Genomic DNA, 21,733 nt, shown 5'->3' with positions numbered 1-21,733 from the left:
GTGGAGTTTGCATGTTCTCCCCTTGCATGCGTGGGTTTTCCCCGGGTACTCCGGTTTCCTCCCACATTCCAAAAACATGCTAGGTTAATTGGCCACTCCAAATTGTCCATAGGTATGAATGTGAGTGTGAATGGTTGTTTGTCTATATTTGCCCTGTGATTGGCTGGCCACCAGTCCAGGGTGTACCCCGCCTCTCGCCCGAAGACAACTGGGATAGGCTCCAGCACCCCCGTGACCCTCGTGAGGAAAGAAGTGGTAGAAAATGAATGAATGAATGAATATTTGGAGTGAATTCCCATAATATTCGAACTTTCGCTCCAACCTCATTTCCCAAAAGTCACAACTTTATTTTGTTTTGCAACTTTTCAAAAATACATTTTTTTGTCTTATAAATCTATAAAATAATCTCAGAATATGAAATTGTTTTTCAAATTCAACTTTTTTCTTGAAATCGTATCATATTGCATCATAATGTTATGACTTCATTCCCATAATATTAGAAGCCATTATTTATTATTTCATTATTATGCCAGAACCTAATTTTCCAGAAATAACAACTTCATCATATTACGACTTTAAAAACAACATATTGTTTCTTTAATATTTCAACTGTATGCTACTAACAGGACATCATTTCTCATTAGAATACAACACAACAATGTCACACATTTGGACTTTATTCTCAGAAAATAAAATACTTTTTATTGTCGTTTTTAATTTTAAAACTATTGTATCATTATCATCATATCACTATTGTAAAATATCTTCGTATCTATTTTTACCCCAAAATGACAAAATCTCGGCTGCACGGCAGTCGAGTGGTTAGCGTGAATCCCACCCTCGGCCATCTCTGTGTGGAGTTTGCATGTTCTCCCCGTGCATGCGCGGGTTTTCTCCGGGTACTCCGGTTTCCTCCCACATTCCAAAAACATGCTAGGTTAATTGGCCACTCCAAATTGTCCATAGGTATGGATGTGAGTGTGAATGGTTGTTTGTCTATATTTGCCCTGTGATTGGCTGGCCACCAGTCCAGGGTGTACCCTGCCTCTCGCCCAAAAACAACTGGGGTAGGCTCCAGCACCCCTCGCAACCCTCGTGAGGGCAAGCATTAGAAAATGAATGAATTACATTATTCTCATACAAGTAGAATTTTTTCTGATAAATCTGAGGAGAAAATTTACAAGTTAAAATATTTGGGGAAAAAAAAGTAGAAAAGGGAAAAACTGTTGTAATTTTACGAGAATAAAGTCGTATTCTAACAATAGAAAAAACTGTAAATTTGCGAGAATAAACTTGCAAGTTAATAGGAGACATAATGTCATTTTATTGACATGGGGTTGATATGTTACATCATTATATGATGACAAAAGCAAATAAAGCTGTCATGTCTGTCTTCTATTTTTAGTGTTCTCGTTAAATGATATTTTGGGAATTGAAAGACCAAATGGCGCCCTGAGATCAGCCCCGGCTCGGGCCGATCGGTGAACTGGTTAGTCTGGTGCAGCTCGTTGCATGGCTTGCAACCACCGGAGCAAACAAAGATCCATCCTTTGTTCAGCCTTTCTTGTTAGTGCTTGAGCGACCATGCAAAAACTGATTCCATCTTCACCTCCTTCTGGCACAAAGCCCAGAATGTGTCATGCATCAAGACGTTAGATGCTGAGGCAACTGATACGTTCTGGTAAAACATAGTCCCCATTCAGTTGGCCTTGATGTTAATATTTACATTTCTAGTCATTCTCAGTAGACGCTGCCTATAATTCCGCTTTCTTTGAACACCGGCGTCACCACAGGAGCGTATTGATCCAACCGGTCACCTCGCACCACCCGTACATCCAGTCTGAATGCTCTCATTCATCCAGTTACCAGGACAACTTCAGTATCCTCGGCTGTTTCCATGGTGACGATGATGGGAGTCACAGTAGCGCCTCAAAAAGGGAAACATGACAGCGTCTTTTGCATTCACTCTACATGTCACTTACGCCCTCGTCTCCCGAGTTGGCTGCCTGAACTGAATTAGGAGCGCCGCTCATCTCCCGACAGCTCATTGGAAAAGTAACAAGTGATACACGCCATCATCGTCAGAGAGGCTGTATGGTAAAAGGTTGTACAGGTGTAGTACCTGGTGTGCTGTAGCAAGGGGAACGCATGATCAAGGTCATCCGATCAGATCACGTGAAGTATCGTGCCAGGAGGGGGCAGAAAAATACCACAAGGAATTCACACAATACAATCATTCTTTGTTTATTGCGTTAATTGCTTCTGCAAAGTAGGATTCCTTACTTATATTGTCATAATTGGAGCATAGAAAACGTTTTAACATTATTTGAGCCCTCTGGATGTGAAATAGCACCCTATAGTCACTATTACACTCGTATTAGCCAATATAGCAGTAGACCTAAAAGGAAATAAGACATAATATAGATGTACATGTTAGTTTACTTCCTACAGTGGCTATTGTCTCATCAATGGAACATTACTGACACCTAGTGGCCAGTGTACGAAACATCTTTCAGTGCAATTTCATTTTTTAGGCTTGAAAAGGCTTCATTAGACATACAAATATACATACAATTGGATTAAATGTGCATTTTCACGACTAATAGTCTGCGTTCAACCACATCATGATTCATGATGATGATTTATTCATTACCGTATTATTTGAAGAACTGTGATTTAGTGAAACCACAAAATTCAGTGATATCAGTGATATAAATAGAAATTCATATTTCTATTTTATTTCATATCGACAATGCTCGGTTTATGTAAAAGGTGATTATATATGCATATTCTTTGAAAGAGCATTTGGATATTTTTGAAAAACTGTAATGAAATCAAACCGGGGAATTGGGGACGCCTTTTAGTTGGATTATTAACTGCTGTTGATATATATGGATATATGTAGATTTATAGCCAGCATTGATTTATAGATTCGTGAGCGCATTGGACTTGCATGTTATTAGCATGTGGCCTACCAAAGTCATAGAGTTGAGGGGCCGTCCTCATCTAGGGTTAGACCTGCAGCCCCAAACCACGTGCTCTGCTGAGAACGTCGTCTGTGGTCAGATAGCATCCACAGAGCTGCCTGACGCCGGTGAACGCTTCCCTCCCGTGCATGACCCGCCAGTTGTCGATGAAAATCACCTCAGGAGAAAAAAAGAAGACGCAGCTCTAAGTTGACGGCGTGTTGGTCATTTACACGGAAATTCTCAAATGAGGAACCTACTTTTCCCGGGGTCAGTTTCACCCACAGCTCATTTTCTGGTCGCCTCAGCTCTGTGGTCAGCTCTCGATGAGCCACATACCAGCGGCGAACAGCATCATGAGGGATGGTGTTGATCACCGAACGGTCGTAGTTGTTGTACCTGTTTAGGATTTGTAGCATGGCTTTTTCAATGGAATATATTGTATAATATTCATATATTTTAATATAACATTTTATATAAAATCCAGTAGTATGTTGACTTTTGAGTTCCTTTCTAACCGCCAAAATACAGTCCAGTCATGTGATCATCAGGTGACAGGTGTAAAAAGACATCCCTGCTGTTGCTGACGTACCGTATCAGGTAGAGTTCCTTGTTCCAGGGATAGACGTTAAGGACGGGGTTGATGGCTACCATGTGGTTTCGGTGGCTGGCGGTGTTTTCCACGTATTCATGTCTGATGGGAACGCTGGAAAGCAGCTCAAAATGTTCCGGCGACTGCTTGCGAACTTGTTCTGCTGCATGGAATCCGTCCACGAGGAGCGTCTTGCCACCCGTGCCCTCGTGCTTCAGGCAGTGAAACACTTGAATTCTGCAACAATGAGGACTTCATTTCATTCCGTTCAGCATCACTGAGGTACAGTGGAGCATCCCCACAGTGAATGACCCTTCAACTTCTTTCACACCTTAACACAGCAACAGCAGCGCCATGTACAGTATGTATCGGCAAGTTGGGCTGTCCTGCAAAGTTAATTGTCCTGGGCACACAGTACCATTATAGCATGCAAGCTAGCTAGGATGACGGAGGGCATTCGGAGTCCTTCCTTGTTACAAATGGCGTCAAACAAGGCTGTGTCCCTGCCCCGACGCTCTTCAGTATGATGTCATCGGCCATGCTGACAGACGTCTTTAGTGAGGGTGGCATGGGAGTCGACTTTCAATACCGAACTGTCATACCAAAATCACAACACCCACCCATAACTTCTATCTTCAATTTGACAGCGCCACCCTCACTCCATCCCCGCTCATCCGCAACCTTGGTATCCTCCTGGACCCCACCCTTTCAATTGAACCCCACATCAAACAGTTAACCCGGACTGCATTTTTCCATCTTAAGAACATAGCCCGACTCCGTCCATCACTTACATTCTCTGTCGCTGAATCACTGATCCATGCATTCATCACAACCAGAATGGACTACTGCAACAGTATTCTCTACGGTACACCTTCCCAAACCCTCAACAAACTACAATATATTCAGAACTCCGCTGCCCGCCTCCTCACCTCCACCCACTCCCGTGAACACATTACCCCTGTCCTCCAAAACCTCCACTGGCTTCCCGTTCTCCAACGCATTCACTTCAAAATTCTTCTCATCACCTACTACAAAGCCCTCCACGATCTGACCCCCCCCCCATATCTCACAGACCTGCTCCATCCACACAATCCCCCACGTCCCCTTCGCTCCTCAGACTCCAACCTCTTGGCACTCCCCTGTAAGACCAAGCTCCGACCCTGGGGAGACAGAGCCTTCTCCATCGCTGCCCCCACCCTCTGGAAGTCTTTGCCCCATTCACTCCGTGCTTGCCCCGACCTTCCCCCCTTCAAAAAACAACTAAAAACCCACCTCTTTAAATCTGTTTTTAATGTCTAACTTTTTATATCTAACTGCTGTGCCCCGCCCCGCTTTTACTCATGTTTTAACTGTGTATTAACCAATGAATGTTGTATTTTGGTGTGTCTTCTACTCTGTTTACTTGCTTTTATTCAACTCCATTCTTCTGTAAAGTGTCTTTGAGTATTTTGAAAAGCGCTATACAAATAAAATGTATTATTATTATTATTATTAAAATGTTGTATTGCTGCTGGATGTTCACAGCATCCAAGTGATGCTGTAGGTTTTCTTTTCCAAAAGAGGAAGGTTTAAGAGAAAAATGGAAGGAATGGAATTCTATGTTTGGAAGGTGACCAATCTTAATCTCCATCTCTTCAGTCCATTTTCTACCTGGTCTCTATTTCCTTCCTCCTCAAAAACTATTGACACATGTTGGCTAAAGGCACTGTAAACATCCTCTGTCTCGTACGTTTTTGTGTAGCTGACTGATGACGTCACTTCCGGTACTGAGACTGAACAGAAGAGCTAGCTCGTCATGGCTGCTGCCATGAACTATAAACATCATGTTTGACAGCTCACTGTTCACTTTCAAAAAATGGACTATAACAAATAACATTTTTAAACAAAGTTGATCAGTCATGTCATGGACCCTTTAACAATGTCAACCCAGGCACAAATGTACTTACTATCTGCTTTTCCCTCCCACTTACCCACATGGTTCCTGGAAATAAGACGTGTCAGTGTGGCGGTCCAGGGCCAGCTGGCTGTAGGCGGTGTCTCCTCTGGAAAAATCTGAAGTGAAGCACCACATTCCCCCGTATGTCGTCTCCCTTGTCGTAAGGCAACACAATACACACATGAAGAGACGTACAGTACGGCAGCCGCATTACTTTCGTAAAACAAGAACATGGCGGTCTACCTGATAAGACTGACCCTCTCACAAATGGCCTTTGTGGCTTCAACGGTAACAGGGACATCTTTCACAAAAGCAATCCCATAGAGAAGATAGTTCTGCAAAAACGTCTTCACTTCATCGTCACTTCTCATAAAAGGATCCCATGGGGAGGCGGGCACGTGCGCGTTCTTATAGCCGTCAGCGTTCCACAGGATACGTGGCTGTACGGGGCGCTGCTTCGTAGCTTCATAGCAGTTTTCAGCTAGCCAGCTAAGGCTGTATTTGGATATGTGACCTCCAGGCCCTGAGACGCACAAAGTAAGGCAGCCATTAGTTAGGACTTCAGGTTGTTTTCACCTCTAAATGCAGTCTATGCAGGCAAAACCTATCCTAAACAATCAGGTCATTATTTCCCCCACTGTATCTAGCTGTAAAACCCGGGAGGAATAACATCATTGTCTTCAAAAGGGCAATAATGTCCTAACTGGTGGGTATCATACATTTACCAAGCCCCTTTTAGGTTGAATCTTCATGTTCAAGTAAAATGACCTGATTGTCTGATACCAGTTACACTATGACCTTTTGATGTGCAAATATAATTTTTATAGTACAGTATGCCCTTGAAGAACCCGACAGTGGAGCTGAATTGGTAGAGATAATAATTCACAACCAAAGGGGAAAGTCCAAGTCACCATCTCACAAGCTTCCTTATTTTTAGTGTATGTGCAGCGCTTGCCCTGTTTAATGTATGCTTAATATCAGCATATGTGGTAGGAAATGAATAATAGTTTGCTTTGTTTGGGCTGTATGTCAGCTACAACATCTTGTGCATATTTTATTTTGGGTCAGGACATTTGAAATAGTGTTCATGTTTTAAAAATGCATGCTTTAGGGAAATGGGCGGAAGATACAAGTGTTCACATGTTGTATTACAGTCTTATTCCAAAATGAAATACATTTTTCTCCCCAAATTTCTACACAAACCACCCCAAATAATAACAACGCACTAAAATATTTGTATTTTTTTGTACATATTTTAAAAAAATGGACTAAACTATAAAATGTGGAAAAAGTGAAAAACAAGCATTACTTTGAGGTGATATTTTTTAATTGTGTATTTCATTTAGGTACATGAGCGCAAGTATTGTTCAATACATTAACGGGGCTGCACGGTGTAAGTGGTTAGTACACAGGTCACACAACTAGGAGACCCGAGTTCGATTCCACCATCGGCCATCTCTGTGTGGAGTTTTCATGTTCTCCCCGTGCATGCGTGGGTTTTCTCCGGGTACTCCGGTTCCCTCCCCCATCCCAAAAACATGCTAGGTTAATTGGCGACTGGTACAAATGTGAGTGTGAATGGTTGTTTGTCTATATGTGCCCTGTGATTGGCTGGCGACCAGGGTGTACCCCGCCTCTCACCTGAAGATAGCTGGGATAGGCTCCAGCAAATGAATGAATGAATAATGCATTAACACAGTTTCTGTAGCGGATTATACAGTCGCTCCTCATTTATTATGGTGAGAAGGATTCAGTCTTCGTGAACTGAATATTTTAGTAGTTGAACCAGTTTCTGACTTTCTAAATATGGCTTGTTCCGTTATTTGAGCCCAGTAGAAATAACACCCTTATAATCACCTGTACAACCTAATATTGTTTGCTTACACTGCATTACATCACTAATCCACAGCTACGGGTCATAGCACGTAGCAACCTTAGGGCCCAAATAGTTTACCTCCAATATATTTTCACTAAACTTAAGAGTGTTTCAAAGTACCCGGCGGCTCGAGGGAGAGATGTTGCAACCACCATAAAGAGTCAAGGACTGTGCTGCTCGTGTTGTGCTTTTGAACCAAGACTGACTTACAAGTGAGAATGAGCTGACCATCTTCTACTCCCGTGTGCTCGGGACGAATGTTGAGGTCAATACTTCCGGTGTCCAACTTCCTTTGGTTGGTTTGGAAGTTGTATGAAGAGGAAGAGCGGCAGTGATCCCGCAGCCACACGTAGTCCAAGCGCAGTCGTTTGTCTCCGTAGTGGAGTTCTGGCGTACGAGCACGAGCAAAATGATTTACGACTTTTTCATCCAGTAACAAACCGATTTACGACTCTTGCCACCATTATTCAAATGTAGCAGAACTCACCTAGACAGTTTTCGAGTAAGTGTAGAGCTGCCGGGGTGCTAGCGAAGCACCGGACCTGCGTCATGTGAGTCCATTGGGTCCGCCAAGTGTGTTTGACAACACATCGGACACTTTTGCTAAGCGTACTGATCATCGCAAGTGTCCAAAGACCGGAAGTTAGAAAACTTTACGGCCGCGGCAGTGACCACCGACCACTTTCAGTTTCCTCCTAGCTTTTATTAAAACCGGGTTGTATTGAGCTATAAAATGTCCTTCTTCGTGTAGAGAAGGGCCTGAAACCGATGATCAAACACCATTAAATACACCCTCTATGATTTAATATTCTATCGCGTTTCCTCGCCTTCGCCTCATCTCCTTGTTAGTGGACTGTGCACCAGAGGCTTGCGGATCGATCCAAATATCGGTAGTGTGGATACCAAGGGTAGTAGCCGTATTGAATCGATACTGACGCAAGGGGGACGGTTTTTCTGATTTTCATATTGCTGCGTTGTTGATGGCTTTGGCGGAAAAAATTACATTACATTACATTCAGAACCAGCAGCGGGTTTTGCATTCAATCATTGGGAAAAGGTTCATTTTTTTAAACATCAATATCAGTGTCGATATCGGCATTTGCAATACTCTAATGTCCAGTTTGGTGGTATCACTGTCCTAATGTTGTCGTCGGATCGATGGTAAAGTCGGCAGTATCGCCCAACCCTGTGCTGCACATGCGTAGTTGCACTATTGACGCAATGTAACATATTCGCTGTTTCAAGCTAAACTTACTTACTCTGTGTCTGTCATTATTTTTCACTTTTACATACCACTTTGCTCATCCCGTGTCAATGTAAGAGCACATAACGTATAAACTAGTGACAATATCGAATTATTTTCCCGTAATTCCCGTAAAAGTAATATATAAAACGACATTATTAGTTAGTGCTTTTACCCAACCACAAGATGCCGCTGTATCGCTTGTAGCAGTACATACAGTTGGCAGGCAGGCAATCAAAAAGACTTGCAAATTGGTTGACAGGTGCTATATAATAGAAATTGTGATCATTTTAAATTAAGTGGTTATTACGCTTCGCTTACATGATTTGATATGGTCATCTTTGATCTTATACCGGTCTCTAAGATCTTACAAGTGTGTGTGTATAGTTCAAATGTGTCTATTAGACTGTTCGTGTCCATTTTACTGTATTAGTTCAGTTCCTCAATTTGAAGTAACTTTGCCAGTTGTTTAAGTGATATCACCTCCAGCGCTTCCTAGATAGCGCAGCCCTCCCTGCAAGGATCGCTGCGGCGTGCTGCATTCATGATTCCACGAAATCTTACTACCCATTCACCAATACGGTTGTTATTGTGTTTTTCCTCGGTGTGCAGCTGAACTTACAAGATATTTCGTTACGTATTGTAGTTTGCCCATTTAATTTCCTATAGTGTGGTAGTTACATGACTATTAGGAGCATAATATCCGCTCTTTTGTAACGGTAGAACAGTCGACACATCGGTGTTGCTGTTGTCTATGTGCACTTATCGGCCACCGTAGTAAGTAAATGCGTTGCCACAATATGAACCTTACAAGCCATGACAACATGTTCAATCATCATACACCAAATGGATAAGATTAACATTAACTACCAGAGACAAACGTCGTACGTCTTGTCTAATTTAAAAAGAATTTTAAAAAGTTTAAAAAGGAACTTTGACTATGAGGTAGTGAGCGCTTGAATGTTGGAGCTTGTGGTAAGCTCGTGAAGGCAGCACGAGCTTGCCCCTGTTTACTTGCTTTGTCAGCGGTGTCCCCGCAGTGGATCTCATGTAGATCACCTGCAGCCGACCACAAACCCTGGACCTTTATCTGACTGACATCATACCATCAGCACTTTACTATCTCGGATAAGAAGCATTGTTTCACTCTCTTGCGGACCTTGCACGGAGGAGGCGTAGGGGTGGGGGCGGGTGGGTTGCGAATCGGGTTCACATGTTTTTCTACGTCCACCGGAAAGATGACGTTAAAATCCAATAAAAACGAACCCGCTGTCATCCTGGAGCCTGTGAACTCTGCCCGGTCAGCCCTCTCCGATCTCTACCTGGAGCAGCTCCTTCAAAACAAACCAAAGTCTGACAAGGTAAGTTGTCGCTTTTTACCTTTAAACGCAAACATTCGGATTCCATTGCTTCCGGGAAGCGGAGATATGACACAGTTGTTTTTTTCCCTCCAAAATATAGACGATTTCCAAACACATCGGCGTTTGTTTTGTAACGCAGAGCGCGTTATTTTTAGGGGATTTGAATGCATTGCTAAATAAATCAGAAGGACTAGAAAGCTGAGTCACCACTGTGGTGGATCCAACTGGATCCAGCAGGCACGGCTGATGCACTCCATCATGTTTATACCGTTTACACATCACAAATCTGCTTCCTCATCACTGTACAATATTGCAGCCTTGTTCGGCACTTAAGGCCATGCTGGTCGTCTACGATGTCACACTTTTCTCAGGCATGGTGTCCAAAGTGCGGCACAGGGGCTGTTTTGGGTCTGGCCCTCGGCACTATCAAAATATACAAAAGCTTGAAAAACCAACAGCAAAAATGGAAACAGGAGCAGATTATAAGATTGATTAAAAAAAACTTATAGTCTTCTGAGAAAAAGAGCTGTAATTTTTATTTTTTGGAAAATTTGGTTGGGAAGAAAATTCAGAGAGAAAACATTTGTGAGAGGAGATTTGAAATATTTTTAACAAAAATTAAGGTCTATAATAAAGAATAAAATGTCAAGTTGGACAACTAAGGATTTTTTTTTATTTGTAATATGACGAAAAGCAAACAAAAGAAAACAGAAAGTGGCAATTTTGGGGAAAATTAGGTGGGGGAAGAAGTCATCATATTGCAAAAATAAAGTCAGAATAGTCAGAAAACATTCACGAGAAGAGAGCTATTTTTGTAAAATGACAATAAAAATGAGCACGAAAGGCATACTAACACACAGGAACCTCGGTTAGCGTCATTCATTGGCTTCAGAAACGTAGCGAAACGTACGCTAACCCAATCAAGATGCCGCCTTCCTGTTGGCCCCATGGTGGCCGTTATTCAGAAAGCCGAGACTCGTGGCGTAACCGTGTCAGTTCGCAACTACAACAGAAGAGTCAACTGCTGATGACATCACAGCCGACGTCCGCTTTCTGTGTCCATGGATTACCGAGCTAACAGGCTGCTAACAAGGATGTTTTTTAATTAAAAAAAAACATATTAAAGCATAAAACGTACAAAAGTGACAACATTTTCAACACTAAGCGGGTACATAGAAGAGCAAGTAGAATGTTTTTAGCATGTTATGCTACACTGTGGTGATAATAAGAAGTCTTGGAACAAACAAAGTCTATAAACGTGCTCAAACAAGCCACAAAAGTGAGACGTCAGCAGTGCACTACAGAAGGAAGGAAACTTTTTTCCGACATCAGCACTTTGCTGTCCTGCTTAACGCTGATGTGGTGAGTAAAAAGGCCTTCACGGCGACACTGCTGAGTGTAATGTCGATCAAGGGTGACACTCGGGCTGTTTTATTTGCCAACTAAGCAACTATCCATATGCTAAAACCACATGACTAGGCGAGGAGCGTAGAGCCGGCGTTTATCACAGACACATCCCAGATTCCCCTTCTACCTGGGATGCAATTAGAAAGGAATTTGAACTCCTGAATGTAACGCGTACAATTCTACAGCATTGCATGTCTCTTTCCGCTGTGACTTCTTCCTATTCTGCCATTTCTCAACCCATCTAACATAAAAATGCTCAACTGTGGTGACTTCGAAATCAGGAAAAAGCCGAAAGAAAAACAAACAAACATTAAGAAGACACATTCAAAGACGTTGTGATTATGTAATGGCCCCTAGGTGTTGGTAATGTTACTATAATGTGAGGTGAGACACACAAGCACCAGACATGGTTGCCGGAACAACTGGCTTATATGGCAGGTTTGAAGGATCTCGCAATAATATCTCGCAAGTAATCCTCAACATGGGTTTACGTTGTGGCCGTAACCCACGGCAAGCTAACACTCAACTCTGAACCCCCGACGTCACTTCCTGTCCAACACAGGAACACATTTACAGCAACACACAGCAGCATTCATCTCATTTCTGTCTTATTAATTTGTTATTATAATGACGATATTTACTAATAGGAGTGTAAAGTGACTATATGTATACTATACTCATATGTACAGGATCTAATAATGTTAAACCTTGTATTTAGAAGGGCATAAACAGATTTTATATGCAATGAAAATATTCAATTTATAAGTAAGGAATCCTACTTCACAGAATTCTGTCGGGTCTGACACCAATTAATCATGATAAACGACGGATTAGCGTAGCATAATCCCTCCATTTTTGATGGTTTTTAATATTATTAGAGCCCTCTAAACATGAAATAACACCCCCATAGTCACCTTTAAGGTTGTATTACCCAATACAGTTGACACAATATCAAAAATAAGACATATTAGATTAGACATCAATAAGACATAACATAACAGGCTCACATTTAGCAATTTTTATGCTTCGAAATGCCTAATTTAGATACAAATACTAGTAAATATACTACTAAAAATATACTAATAATACTAGTAAAAGCCACAGTGATAATTATTTTTGACAAGTGCAGCTTGACGTATACAGTGTATCATCTTGCCCTGTCTTTCGTCTTAAAATGTAGTAAAAATGGCCACATTTCAGACACTCAAGTGATGATTAATCGTGATTAATTAATTTGCCAAGTGAGATTAATCAGCCCCCAGATTAATCATCAAATCCAAAGCAGGTCTAAGCGGTGTTTTGGTGGGAAGCCTCCTCGTTTGCACTCTGTAACGACGCCACGACGGCCATTTCCTGATTTCATCGCCTCCATTCCAGTTCACCAAGGTGCAAAAGTCCACCTCCGACCACACCTTTGCACACCCGTACTGTCTAATAACGACATATTTGCCAAAAAGCCCAACATAATCCGCCTTCAGTGGCGTCGTTCAAGCGGATCCCCCGATGAGCGTGTGCCGTATCCATGACCACACGGACCTGTCGGGCCAAATCGAGGGACGTGTTTAATGAGGTGTTCTAATGTCGGGTTAATTTTCAACCTCCAGCATGTGTTGGATCTACAAATGAAAGACTGGTAATTAGCAGAAGGCTTTCTCTGGAGCTGCTCGGAGAATGTCCTCAATTTTGCTTCTCTTAGCAGGTAGCCATGCAAACCTTGGACAGCAAAGGGGCGGAGCTTTACACCAACGGAAGCGCCAAATACATGAACGGCACCGAGCTGACCAAGATGAAAGAAGTGGCGTTTGAAAAGAATCCTTCCGAGCCAATGGTACCGCCCCACCCCCACCTTCACGTTGCTTCTTCTTCTCTTATCTTTCTCATCTCATCTGCAGGGCGTCACTCTGAAAATGAACGACAAACAACGGTGCACCGTGGCCAGGATATTGCACGGGGGCTTGATACACAGACAAGGTGACGCACTGCTGGGTTGTGCTTTCAACTACGCTGATGTTGTCTTCTACCTTTGCCTTTGGTTGACCTTCTCTCCAGCAACCAAAGCGTATGTCCATTCCTTTTTCCAGGATCCCTGCACGAAGGCGACGAGATCGCAGAAATCAACGGGAAAAGTGTGACTAATCAAACAGTAGATCAGCTACAAAAGATCCTGGTACGTCGACACCTATTTCCTAAACACATAAGTTCCTCAAACGCGGTCACACAGTGCGCTTGAACGCCTCATCAGCACAGGGTGCGGTGCTTGAAAGGAGGAAGGAAGGAGACACACCTAATTCATGATGTGTATTCATCATGTGTATTCAAAAAACAAATCCATTTGCTTGCATTGACTTCGAAATATGCAAAGTGTAAGTAAACGTTTGACGGCATAAATAAATATACAAAAAGAAAAATGACTTGAAATATGACTTGAATATAAAGGAAAAAATAATTTACCAAATAAAAATGATTGAAACAAAAGCAAACAAATAAGTGTGTAAGTGTAGTAAAAAAAAAATATAATAATAAATAATAAAAATGAAATAAAAATACCAAAACAACATGCAATAAAGCAAAATAAGAGCAAGAAAATAATAAATATGCCTTCACAGTAAAATAGAAAATAAAAAGTAATAAATAATGACTTACAAGGAAATAAAAAAATTAAAATGACATAATAGTGTAGAACATAATACAAATAAAAACAAATATGACAACATTGTAAAAGAAAACAAATAATAAAAATGACTTAAATGAAAGTGTAACATATAAGGCTGTCAAATGATTACAAATTTTAATCAGATTAATCACACATTAATGCCCCGCTTAACTGTGTATTAACGAATGAATGTTGTATTTTAATGTATCTTTTACTCTGTTTACTTGCTTTTATTCAACTCCATTCTTCTGTAAAGTGTCTTTGAGTATTTTGAAAAGCGCTATACAAATAAAATGTATTATTATTTTAACTATTAATGTCTCTATAACTACTAATCACCATCCCAACAATGTCTGAAATGTGCCCATTTTTCATGTATTTAATGTATTTAATGAATAGAAAGGTAAATGATGATATACAGTATATTTTATGTATTAAGAGCTCCAAATGAGCTGATTATGCCAATCAAGCTAAAATACAGCACACAGGTCTATTTGTCCACACTAGTCTCTTTAATAGTAAGTAGTACAACATTTCAGTCACACTCACAACGCGTTATTTTGACAGCCCTAGTATAAAACAATTACAAAAATAAAAGTCATTGAAATAAAATTCTAAAAATACTAGAAATAAATAAAAAGAAGAAGAAGGCTGACATCTGGTCTTATGAACACACCATCCATTCTTTCCAGAGACTGAGGCATTTTTCCGGAAGGAAAACCAGGTTCTGCTCTCTCTCGCTATCCTGTGCGTCTAACGGGACCTTTCTCTTTACTACAGAAAGAAACCAATGGATTAGTCACAATGAAGATCCTTTCTAACCAGAGGAGTCACTCCAAAGCCTGTGAGGTATGCATTCAGCTGAAATATGGATTGTGTGGTCATGGTGTGAAGAAAAATAAAATGATTTATTCCATATCATGTATTTTTCCGTGCTAGGTGAATCTCCTCTTAGTCAATGAACATCCAAGGTGACTATAAAACGGGTATAGGAGTAATAAAGGAAGACAATGGCTTACTGTAGTTTGACTGTGAAACACTGGTAGTGTGTTTCATGCTGCCATCTGCTGGTCGCTTCGCCACATGACACCCAGCATCCTCTCACGCTCCTGTATAATTGTGACGTTTTTGTCATTTTTACATGTCTTTTGAGCATCTAGCAGACTTGTCGTGTGCTTGTGTGTTTCCAGTGATGGCAGTCCACATTCAAGCTCATGGTCTTTTATTTTAGTCATTACTTGCTTCTTTTTTTTCCCTCCAAAAGCCAATTTGGCCAATCCACACCACTACCAGGCTGATTTGGAGATGTTTAGTAGTTAGCTACTAACCACCGTGCCGTTTACCCTCCATAAATGTGACCTTTGGCAGCCCGCACTCTGCGCTTTTCATTGAATCATACAGACAGGTGTACCTATTCATTTGGCCATACAAAAGCCAGAAGCGTTTGAGTGCAGAAGTACAAGTGCAATGAGAAAGTGGATCTTGATTGTTGATCCTGTTTTTGCTATGTTGCTGCTAAATGTACATTTGTGGCCATCCTGTTTACCACCGCTAAGTACCACCTTAGCATTATTAGAGCGCTCCAGACAGGAAATAACACCCCTATAGTCTCCTTCACGCTCCTATTACCCAATACAGTAGAAATAATAAGAATAAGACATAAAAAAGACTTGTGCTGCTGAGAAACTGGTGCTTTGGGTGTTCGGGGAGCTGAGTAGGGAGCCGGACAGGAAGTGATGATGGGAGTTTGGGCAGGAGGAGGACTGATGGACAGCCCATCGCAGCGCACATATAGACATATAGACAACACTTTAAAGAGACATAATCTTGTGAAAAACCACAATTGAATTTAAATACTAGCATGGAGTTGAAATATTGGAGGAAAAATTTGTTTTTAAGTTGTCATTATTGGAAAATTAGACGGGGAAAATGTTATACTGTTCAGAGAATAAAGCCAGAATATTATGGGAATAAAGTCTTAATATTATAAGAAAAAAGTCTATGAAGAATATTGAAGAAGGAAGTTGAAATATTTGGGGGAAAATAACACAAGTGAAAATAACATTTGGGATTTAATGAGAATAATATTATGAGGAAAAATAATGTCATCTTAGTAGCATAGAGTTGAAATATTCAAGAACAAAAATGTTGTTTTTAAGTTGGAATATTATGAAAAATAAAATTGTAATTTTTGGACAATTATCTTTGGGAAAAACTGGGAATGAAGTCAGAATATTGCAAGGAGAAAATAGATTAATATTATTTAGGAAGAAAATTGAAATATTTGGGGAAAAATAGCAGAAATGTATTAAAAACAGCTGTAATTAAGTCAAAATGTGAAAAAAGTCATATTCTAACAAGAAAAAAGTAGCATTTTATGAGAATAAACTATATAATACTACAAAATATATAAAGAGGGAAAATAGCATAAAATTAAATATTCAAGAAAATCTGTTCTGTTTTTAATGTTATTATGAAAAACAATAACAAAATGAGGCGGTAGAAAATGAATGAATGAATGAACAAAATGAGGTTTGGTACAAAGTTGTGATGTTATGGGAATAAAGTCCAAATATGATAGGAAGTCAGATCATTTATGAAGATTATTTCAGAAAAAAGTAGAAATATTTGGCAAATAAAAAACAGCCAATGACCCATGTTCATACTAATAATACACTGAGATGAAATCTGTATAACCTCTTAGCATATCTACACGTGAGGAAGTTAGCTTTTTGTCATTTTTCTGCCAGAAATATGTCAAAATGTGCTCAAATATGCATATTTTTGGACTAATCGTTGGCCGTAATGCCAATTTGGAAGCAGGAAGTGGTGAGGCATTACTGGAAGTTATCAATAAATCGAATCCATTACTGCATATAGAAGCCAAGTCACCAAAGACACGAATGTCCCTGTCAGACAGAACCTTTGGCTGCAAGTAAATAAGTTGCATCCAGCGTTCGGAATGACATGACAGCAAAGCGCGTACGCTCTCCCTTGCAGACGTACATGAGGGCCCAGTTCAACTACGACCCCTCCACGGACGAGCTCATCCCCTGCAAAGAGGCGGGGCTGCGTTTTCAAACCGGCGACATCATCCAGATCATCAACAAGCAGGATCCCAACTGGTGGCAGGGCACCGTGGAGAGCAGCGCCGCCGACTTTGCCGGACTCATCCCATCACCGGAGCTCCAAGAATGGTTGCCTGATGACTCTCGTATCTTGCATCTTCCCTGGCACATTGTGTGTGTGTGTGTGTGTGTGTGTGTAGATGATGTAGCAAAATGGCCACAGCCGGCCGACCTCCCCTAAGTGCTGCCCCGTGCGGGATTCCACTGCTAGAAAGTTCAAGACTCCATATTTCAAGACAAAAGCCCGCTCCATTTGTCTTCTTAAATAATTTTCCTATCACCTTTTTATCATGTTATGACTTCGCTTCCATCATTACAACTTAACATAATATTACACCTTTAACCAGTCCAGGGTGTACCCTGCATGTCGCCCAAAGACAGCTGGGATAGGCTCCAGCATAGCCGCTACCCTAGAGAGGATAAGCGGTATAAAGATGGATGGATGGCTGGCTGGATGGATGGTTGGATATTACAAGTTCATTCAAATAACTTTTTTTCTCTTGACTTTATTCTTGTAAAATTACAGCTGTTTTTGTTTTATTTTCCAAATATTGTCTTATATTTTCTCTCATAATATTATGACTTTAGTCCCATAATATTTTGGACTTTATTATATATCATATATATATATATATATATATATATATATATATATATATATATATATATTCTAACTTTTTCGCCAAACTAACGTCCCCGAAATGACCATTTTATTTAGTTTGTTTGCTTCTCATAATATTACAATGAAAAAAAGAGTTCACCTTAATGCTACTAATAACTATTATGACGTCATTTTCATAAAAGTGTGACTTTTTCTGCTAATATTTTGACATTATAACTTGGTAAAATTACATCCATTTTTTCCTGTTCATGTTTCTATTTCAGTTTTCTTCTTGTAAATTTTCTTCCCGTAATTATGACCTTATTCAGATAATATTTTGGCTTTATTATTGTAACATTATAACTATTTGGCAACCTCATTTTCCAAAAATAGCAACTTGTTTCATTGTTTGTTTGTCCTATTGTGTATTATTTAATTTCATGCTACTAAAATGATGTCATTTCTTCGTCATAATATTATATTATTTTCTTACAATTGTGACGTTTTCTTGTCAAGCGTCCCAGCGGAATAATGCCGGTCTTATTACTCCCACATGGTGTTGCCAGATTGGCACTGATCAGGATGTTCTTTGTCTCGGTCCTGCAGGAGGGTGGCAAGTAAAAGCAACGCCAAGGAGGGCGGTCAGTCCTGGAGCCCGTTTGGAAAGAAGAAGAAGTGCAAAGACAAGTACCTGGCCAAGCACAGCTCAAGTGAGTCGGTCACCAGGATGGAATTCTTCTTCCCGTTTGGTCCTCGCCTCCAACCAAACGTTTCTCTTTCAGTTTTCGACCAGCTGGATGTGATTTCCTACGAGGAAGTTGTCAAGCTCCCTGCTTTCACACGAAAAACCTTGGTGCTCATCGGTAAGTTTCATTCACCCAGCCAGAACATCCTCAGGAAAGAGAAAGCGTGTGTGGAAATGGGAAAAAATGGGAATGCTGGACGACACGTATCACAGCTTTGGTCAGAGCCCCACAAAATCCAGCGTTTTTGCTCAAGAATCCCGCAGTTTCACATATTCATGTCTCTATACGTCGCTGATGATGCTTTTTCGTTATGCGTCAAGATTTCCTACTTTGTCCTTGAATGCACCACAGTTAGTTTGTTTGGCTCATCAAAGCGAATAGATCGTTTACTGTAAGTCCAACAGGCCATTTTTCTGGCCGAAGCTGTTGCTCATCGTTTTTCGCCATTGACTAGTGGTGAGCACCAGGGGCTCCTGTATGTGAAAGGCAATTGAATGCATCACGGAGGAACCTGGGCTGGCGTGTTTTTCCGTTAACGTCGCAAAATTTGCCCTTGGTTTGTGTATATTTTTCCGGTTAGTGTGCAATACAACGCGCATCTTGTCGTAAGTCGGCAATGAACTTAACATGCATGTTTTTGGAATGTGGGAGGAACCGGAGTACCCGCCCCCCCCCCCCCCAACACACAGGGAGAACATGCAAACTCCACACAGAGATGCCCAACCTCTATTCCAAGATTTGTTGACAAATGTTGATGGTTTTTAGGCGCCCCCGGTGTTGGGAGGAGCCACATCAAAAATTCACTGCTGACCAAATACCCTGAGAAATTTTCCTACCCCGTACCACGTAAGTAGAAAAGCAAACCTTCAGTATGAAACCAAAAACAGCAACGTAAAAGGCCTGACATGGTGGTGTGTCGTGTTGAACGTGCGGTCCACAGACACCACCAGGGCTCAGCGTAAGGACGAGGAGAACGGCCAGGAGTATTATTTCATCTCTAATGAAGCCATGACCAAGGGCATCGCCAACAACGAGCTGCTGGAGTACGGCAGTTTTCAGGGAAATATGTTTGGTACCAAAATTGAGACCATCCATAAGATCCACGAGCAGGGAAAAATCGCACTGCTGGACGTGGAGCCGCAGGTTGGCATTGCTGTGTATTATCGCCTGACATGAATATACAGACGTACACGTGTCAGCTTCAGCTTGAATATTTCTCTCACATTATTCTCAGAAAGTTCTACCTTTTTCCCCACCCTTCTTTTTTTCTTGAATAGTTCAACTCTATGCTACTAAAATGAGATTATTTAATCTCATATTACGAGTTTATTCTGGGAAAATGTACTTTTTCTCTCCATATTTAGGCTTTTTTTGTGCTTTGCTTTTATCATTTCATATCATTTATCATGCAAATATCATTCAACTTTCTTCTTATAAATGATGATATTATGACTTTATTTCCTTTAATATTTTTAATTTTGTTCCTGTTATATTATTAATTTATATATTATTTATATATTATTCATTTAATATAATATTAATTATTATTAACTATTCTGCACCCTAATTTACAACTCAATTCTTTGTTTTGTTTGTTTCTCATTATATTATAACTTTTTTCAACTTCATGTTACTAAAATGACATTATTTTTCTGTATCAAATTGTGAAATTATTATTCTTGTTAAATCTTGGTAGAATGCAACATATTTTAATAATTTGACTTTATTTTTGTGCTGTTTTTCTAAGTTTTAGGTTATTTGTAGGCTTCTTGTGAAATTATTATTTATTTATTATTTTATTTTTTATTATTTATTAAATTTTATTACTTTAAATAAAAAACAGTATAATTCCTTATTTCATAAATGCAATATTTTCATTGTTTGATCATAGAAATCCTATTTATGACCTTCGAAAGATGTTTTAGAGCCCTCTAGACATGAAATAGCACCCCTATAGTCGTCATTACCCTCGTATTACCCAATATAGTATAGTGTGGGCGTAATAACGGACAAAAAAGACAAATTGTACAACTTTGTTGTCGTTTTTCCACAGACATTGAAGGTCTTGCGAACTGCTGATTTTGCTCCCCTGGTGGTGTTCATCGCGCCCACCGACACAGCGCCGCAGGTACGACACCCGTGCTCTAATAAACCAGCGCGTGGCGTCGCGTGGAGTTGCTGGTTTCACGTGTTATGTCTCCCCCAGACGGAGAACCTGCGGATGATCCAGAAGGAATCGGACGCCATCCTGACGGCGTACAGACACCTCTTCGACCTGGTCATGGTCAACAATGACGTGGACGAGAGCGTGAAAGGTGTGGAGGAGGCCCTGGAGCAGGCCACCTCCACACCCCAGTGGGTGCCTGTCTCGTGGGTGTACTGATGGGCAGCGGACACCAGCGTCATATCTTGTTATCTTTGGAAAGCAGTGCAATATCACTCCTTACACAAAACCTCTGAGTTAGTGATGTCCCGAGTGTGAATGGGTTTATTTTTGGGTACATTTTCACAGATGTTTGCATGTGTGCATTATTAAAAAAAGCAATATTTGGAAAGATTTCTATCAGAAAGCAGAGACCCTCAGCAGGGATTTATGATGAGCTTGTTGACGTATTTGTGCTTAAGGCTTTTGAGGGTGCCATACAACGTTGTGATGGTTGTATTGTGAGTACATGCAAAATAGGACCGCAACTGTGAATGAAATCCTCCCTTTCAAGTGATAGGATTTTATTACTATGTCTCCACGTTGTTATCTTTTCAGTGCATAGATCAGGGCTTGGTTTTGGGTGGAACAGCACATGTAACTGTCTTGTTCGGTCGGTGGTCTGTCACAACTCAAACTGTATACCTCGTAGGCACTTTTACAAATATATTAAATTTCCCAGCTCTGTCGCAACTGCTGGTGTGGCTGTCATTTGCATTTGCATGGAAACACACAAACCAGCTGTTTTGCACACATAATCCTTGGTTTGTTGCGGTTAATTGGTTCCACACACGACCGTGATAAAGTAGGATTCCTTAATATTATGTATTTGTCATTAGAGTATGAAGAAAACCTGGATACAACATTCTGAATATGATTTTCAACATCATTAGAACCCGCTAGACATGAAATAACACCACTTGAGTCACCTTTGCGCTCATATATGCGCCTGTGTTTTGCTATAAAGGAGTCCAGGGTGTACCCCGCCTCTCGCCCGAAGACAGCTGGGACAGGCTCCAGC

The 21,733-nt window shown here is 40.7% G+C and overlaps 2 protein-coding genes across 5 annotated transcripts; one reads left to right on the top strand and one right to left on the bottom strand.

Annotated features, from left to right (window-relative positions):
- Window positions 1-1,540: 1,540 nt before the first annotated feature.
- tmlhe (trimethyllysine hydroxylase, epsilon) lies at window positions 1,541-9,210 on the bottom strand. Its single transcript, XM_058077809.1, has 7 exons — window positions 7,858-9,210; window positions 7,581-7,757; window positions 5,738-6,017; window positions 5,529-5,648; window positions 3,559-3,795; window positions 3,227-3,365; window positions 1,541-3,144 (listed from the first exon to the last, which is right to left on the bottom strand). The coding sequence occupies exons 1-7, from the start codon at window positions 7,988-7,990 to the stop codon at window positions 3,013-3,015; spliced, it is 1,218 nt and encodes a 405-aa protein (XP_057933792.1). The 5' UTR covers window positions 7,991-9,210; the 3' UTR covers window positions 1,541-3,012.
- mpp1 (MAGUK p55 scaffold protein 1) lies at window positions 7,876-21,405 on the top strand. Of its 4 annotated transcripts, none has more exons than XM_058077805.1 (12): window positions 7,889-9,974; window positions 13,078-13,209; window positions 13,274-13,352; window positions 13,463-13,548; window positions 14,815-14,883; window positions 17,035-17,231; window positions 18,370-18,473; window positions 18,546-18,626; window positions 19,275-19,355; window positions 19,450-19,652; window positions 20,563-20,637; window positions 20,716-21,405. In XM_058077805.1, exons 1-12 carry the CDS (start codon window positions 9,852-9,854, stop codon window positions 20,890-20,892), a joined length of 1,407 nt encoding a protein of 468 aa, XP_057933788.1. In that variant the 5' UTR covers window positions 7,889-9,851; the 3' UTR covers window positions 20,893-21,405. The 4 variants fall into 4 exon arrangements, with proteins under 4 accessions (XP_057933786.1, XP_057933787.1, XP_057933788.1 ...); XM_058077806.1 differs by having other exon boundaries at window positions 9,021-9,974; window positions 13,081-13,209; XM_058077803.1 differs by having other exon boundaries at window positions 7,876-9,974; window positions 20,563-21,405.
- Window positions 21,406-21,733: the final 328 nt, after the last annotated feature.

Source organism: Doryrhamphus excisus, chromosome 7 (genome assembly GCF_030265055.1).
Source record: "Doryrhamphus excisus isolate RoL2022-K1 chromosome 7, RoL_Dexc_1.0, whole genome shotgun sequence".
In the NCBI taxonomy this organism is placed as follows: domain Eukaryota; kingdom Metazoa; phylum Chordata; class Actinopteri; order Syngnathiformes; family Syngnathidae; genus Doryrhamphus; species Doryrhamphus excisus.
This window is presented reverse-complemented; position numbering and strand designations above follow the sequence as displayed.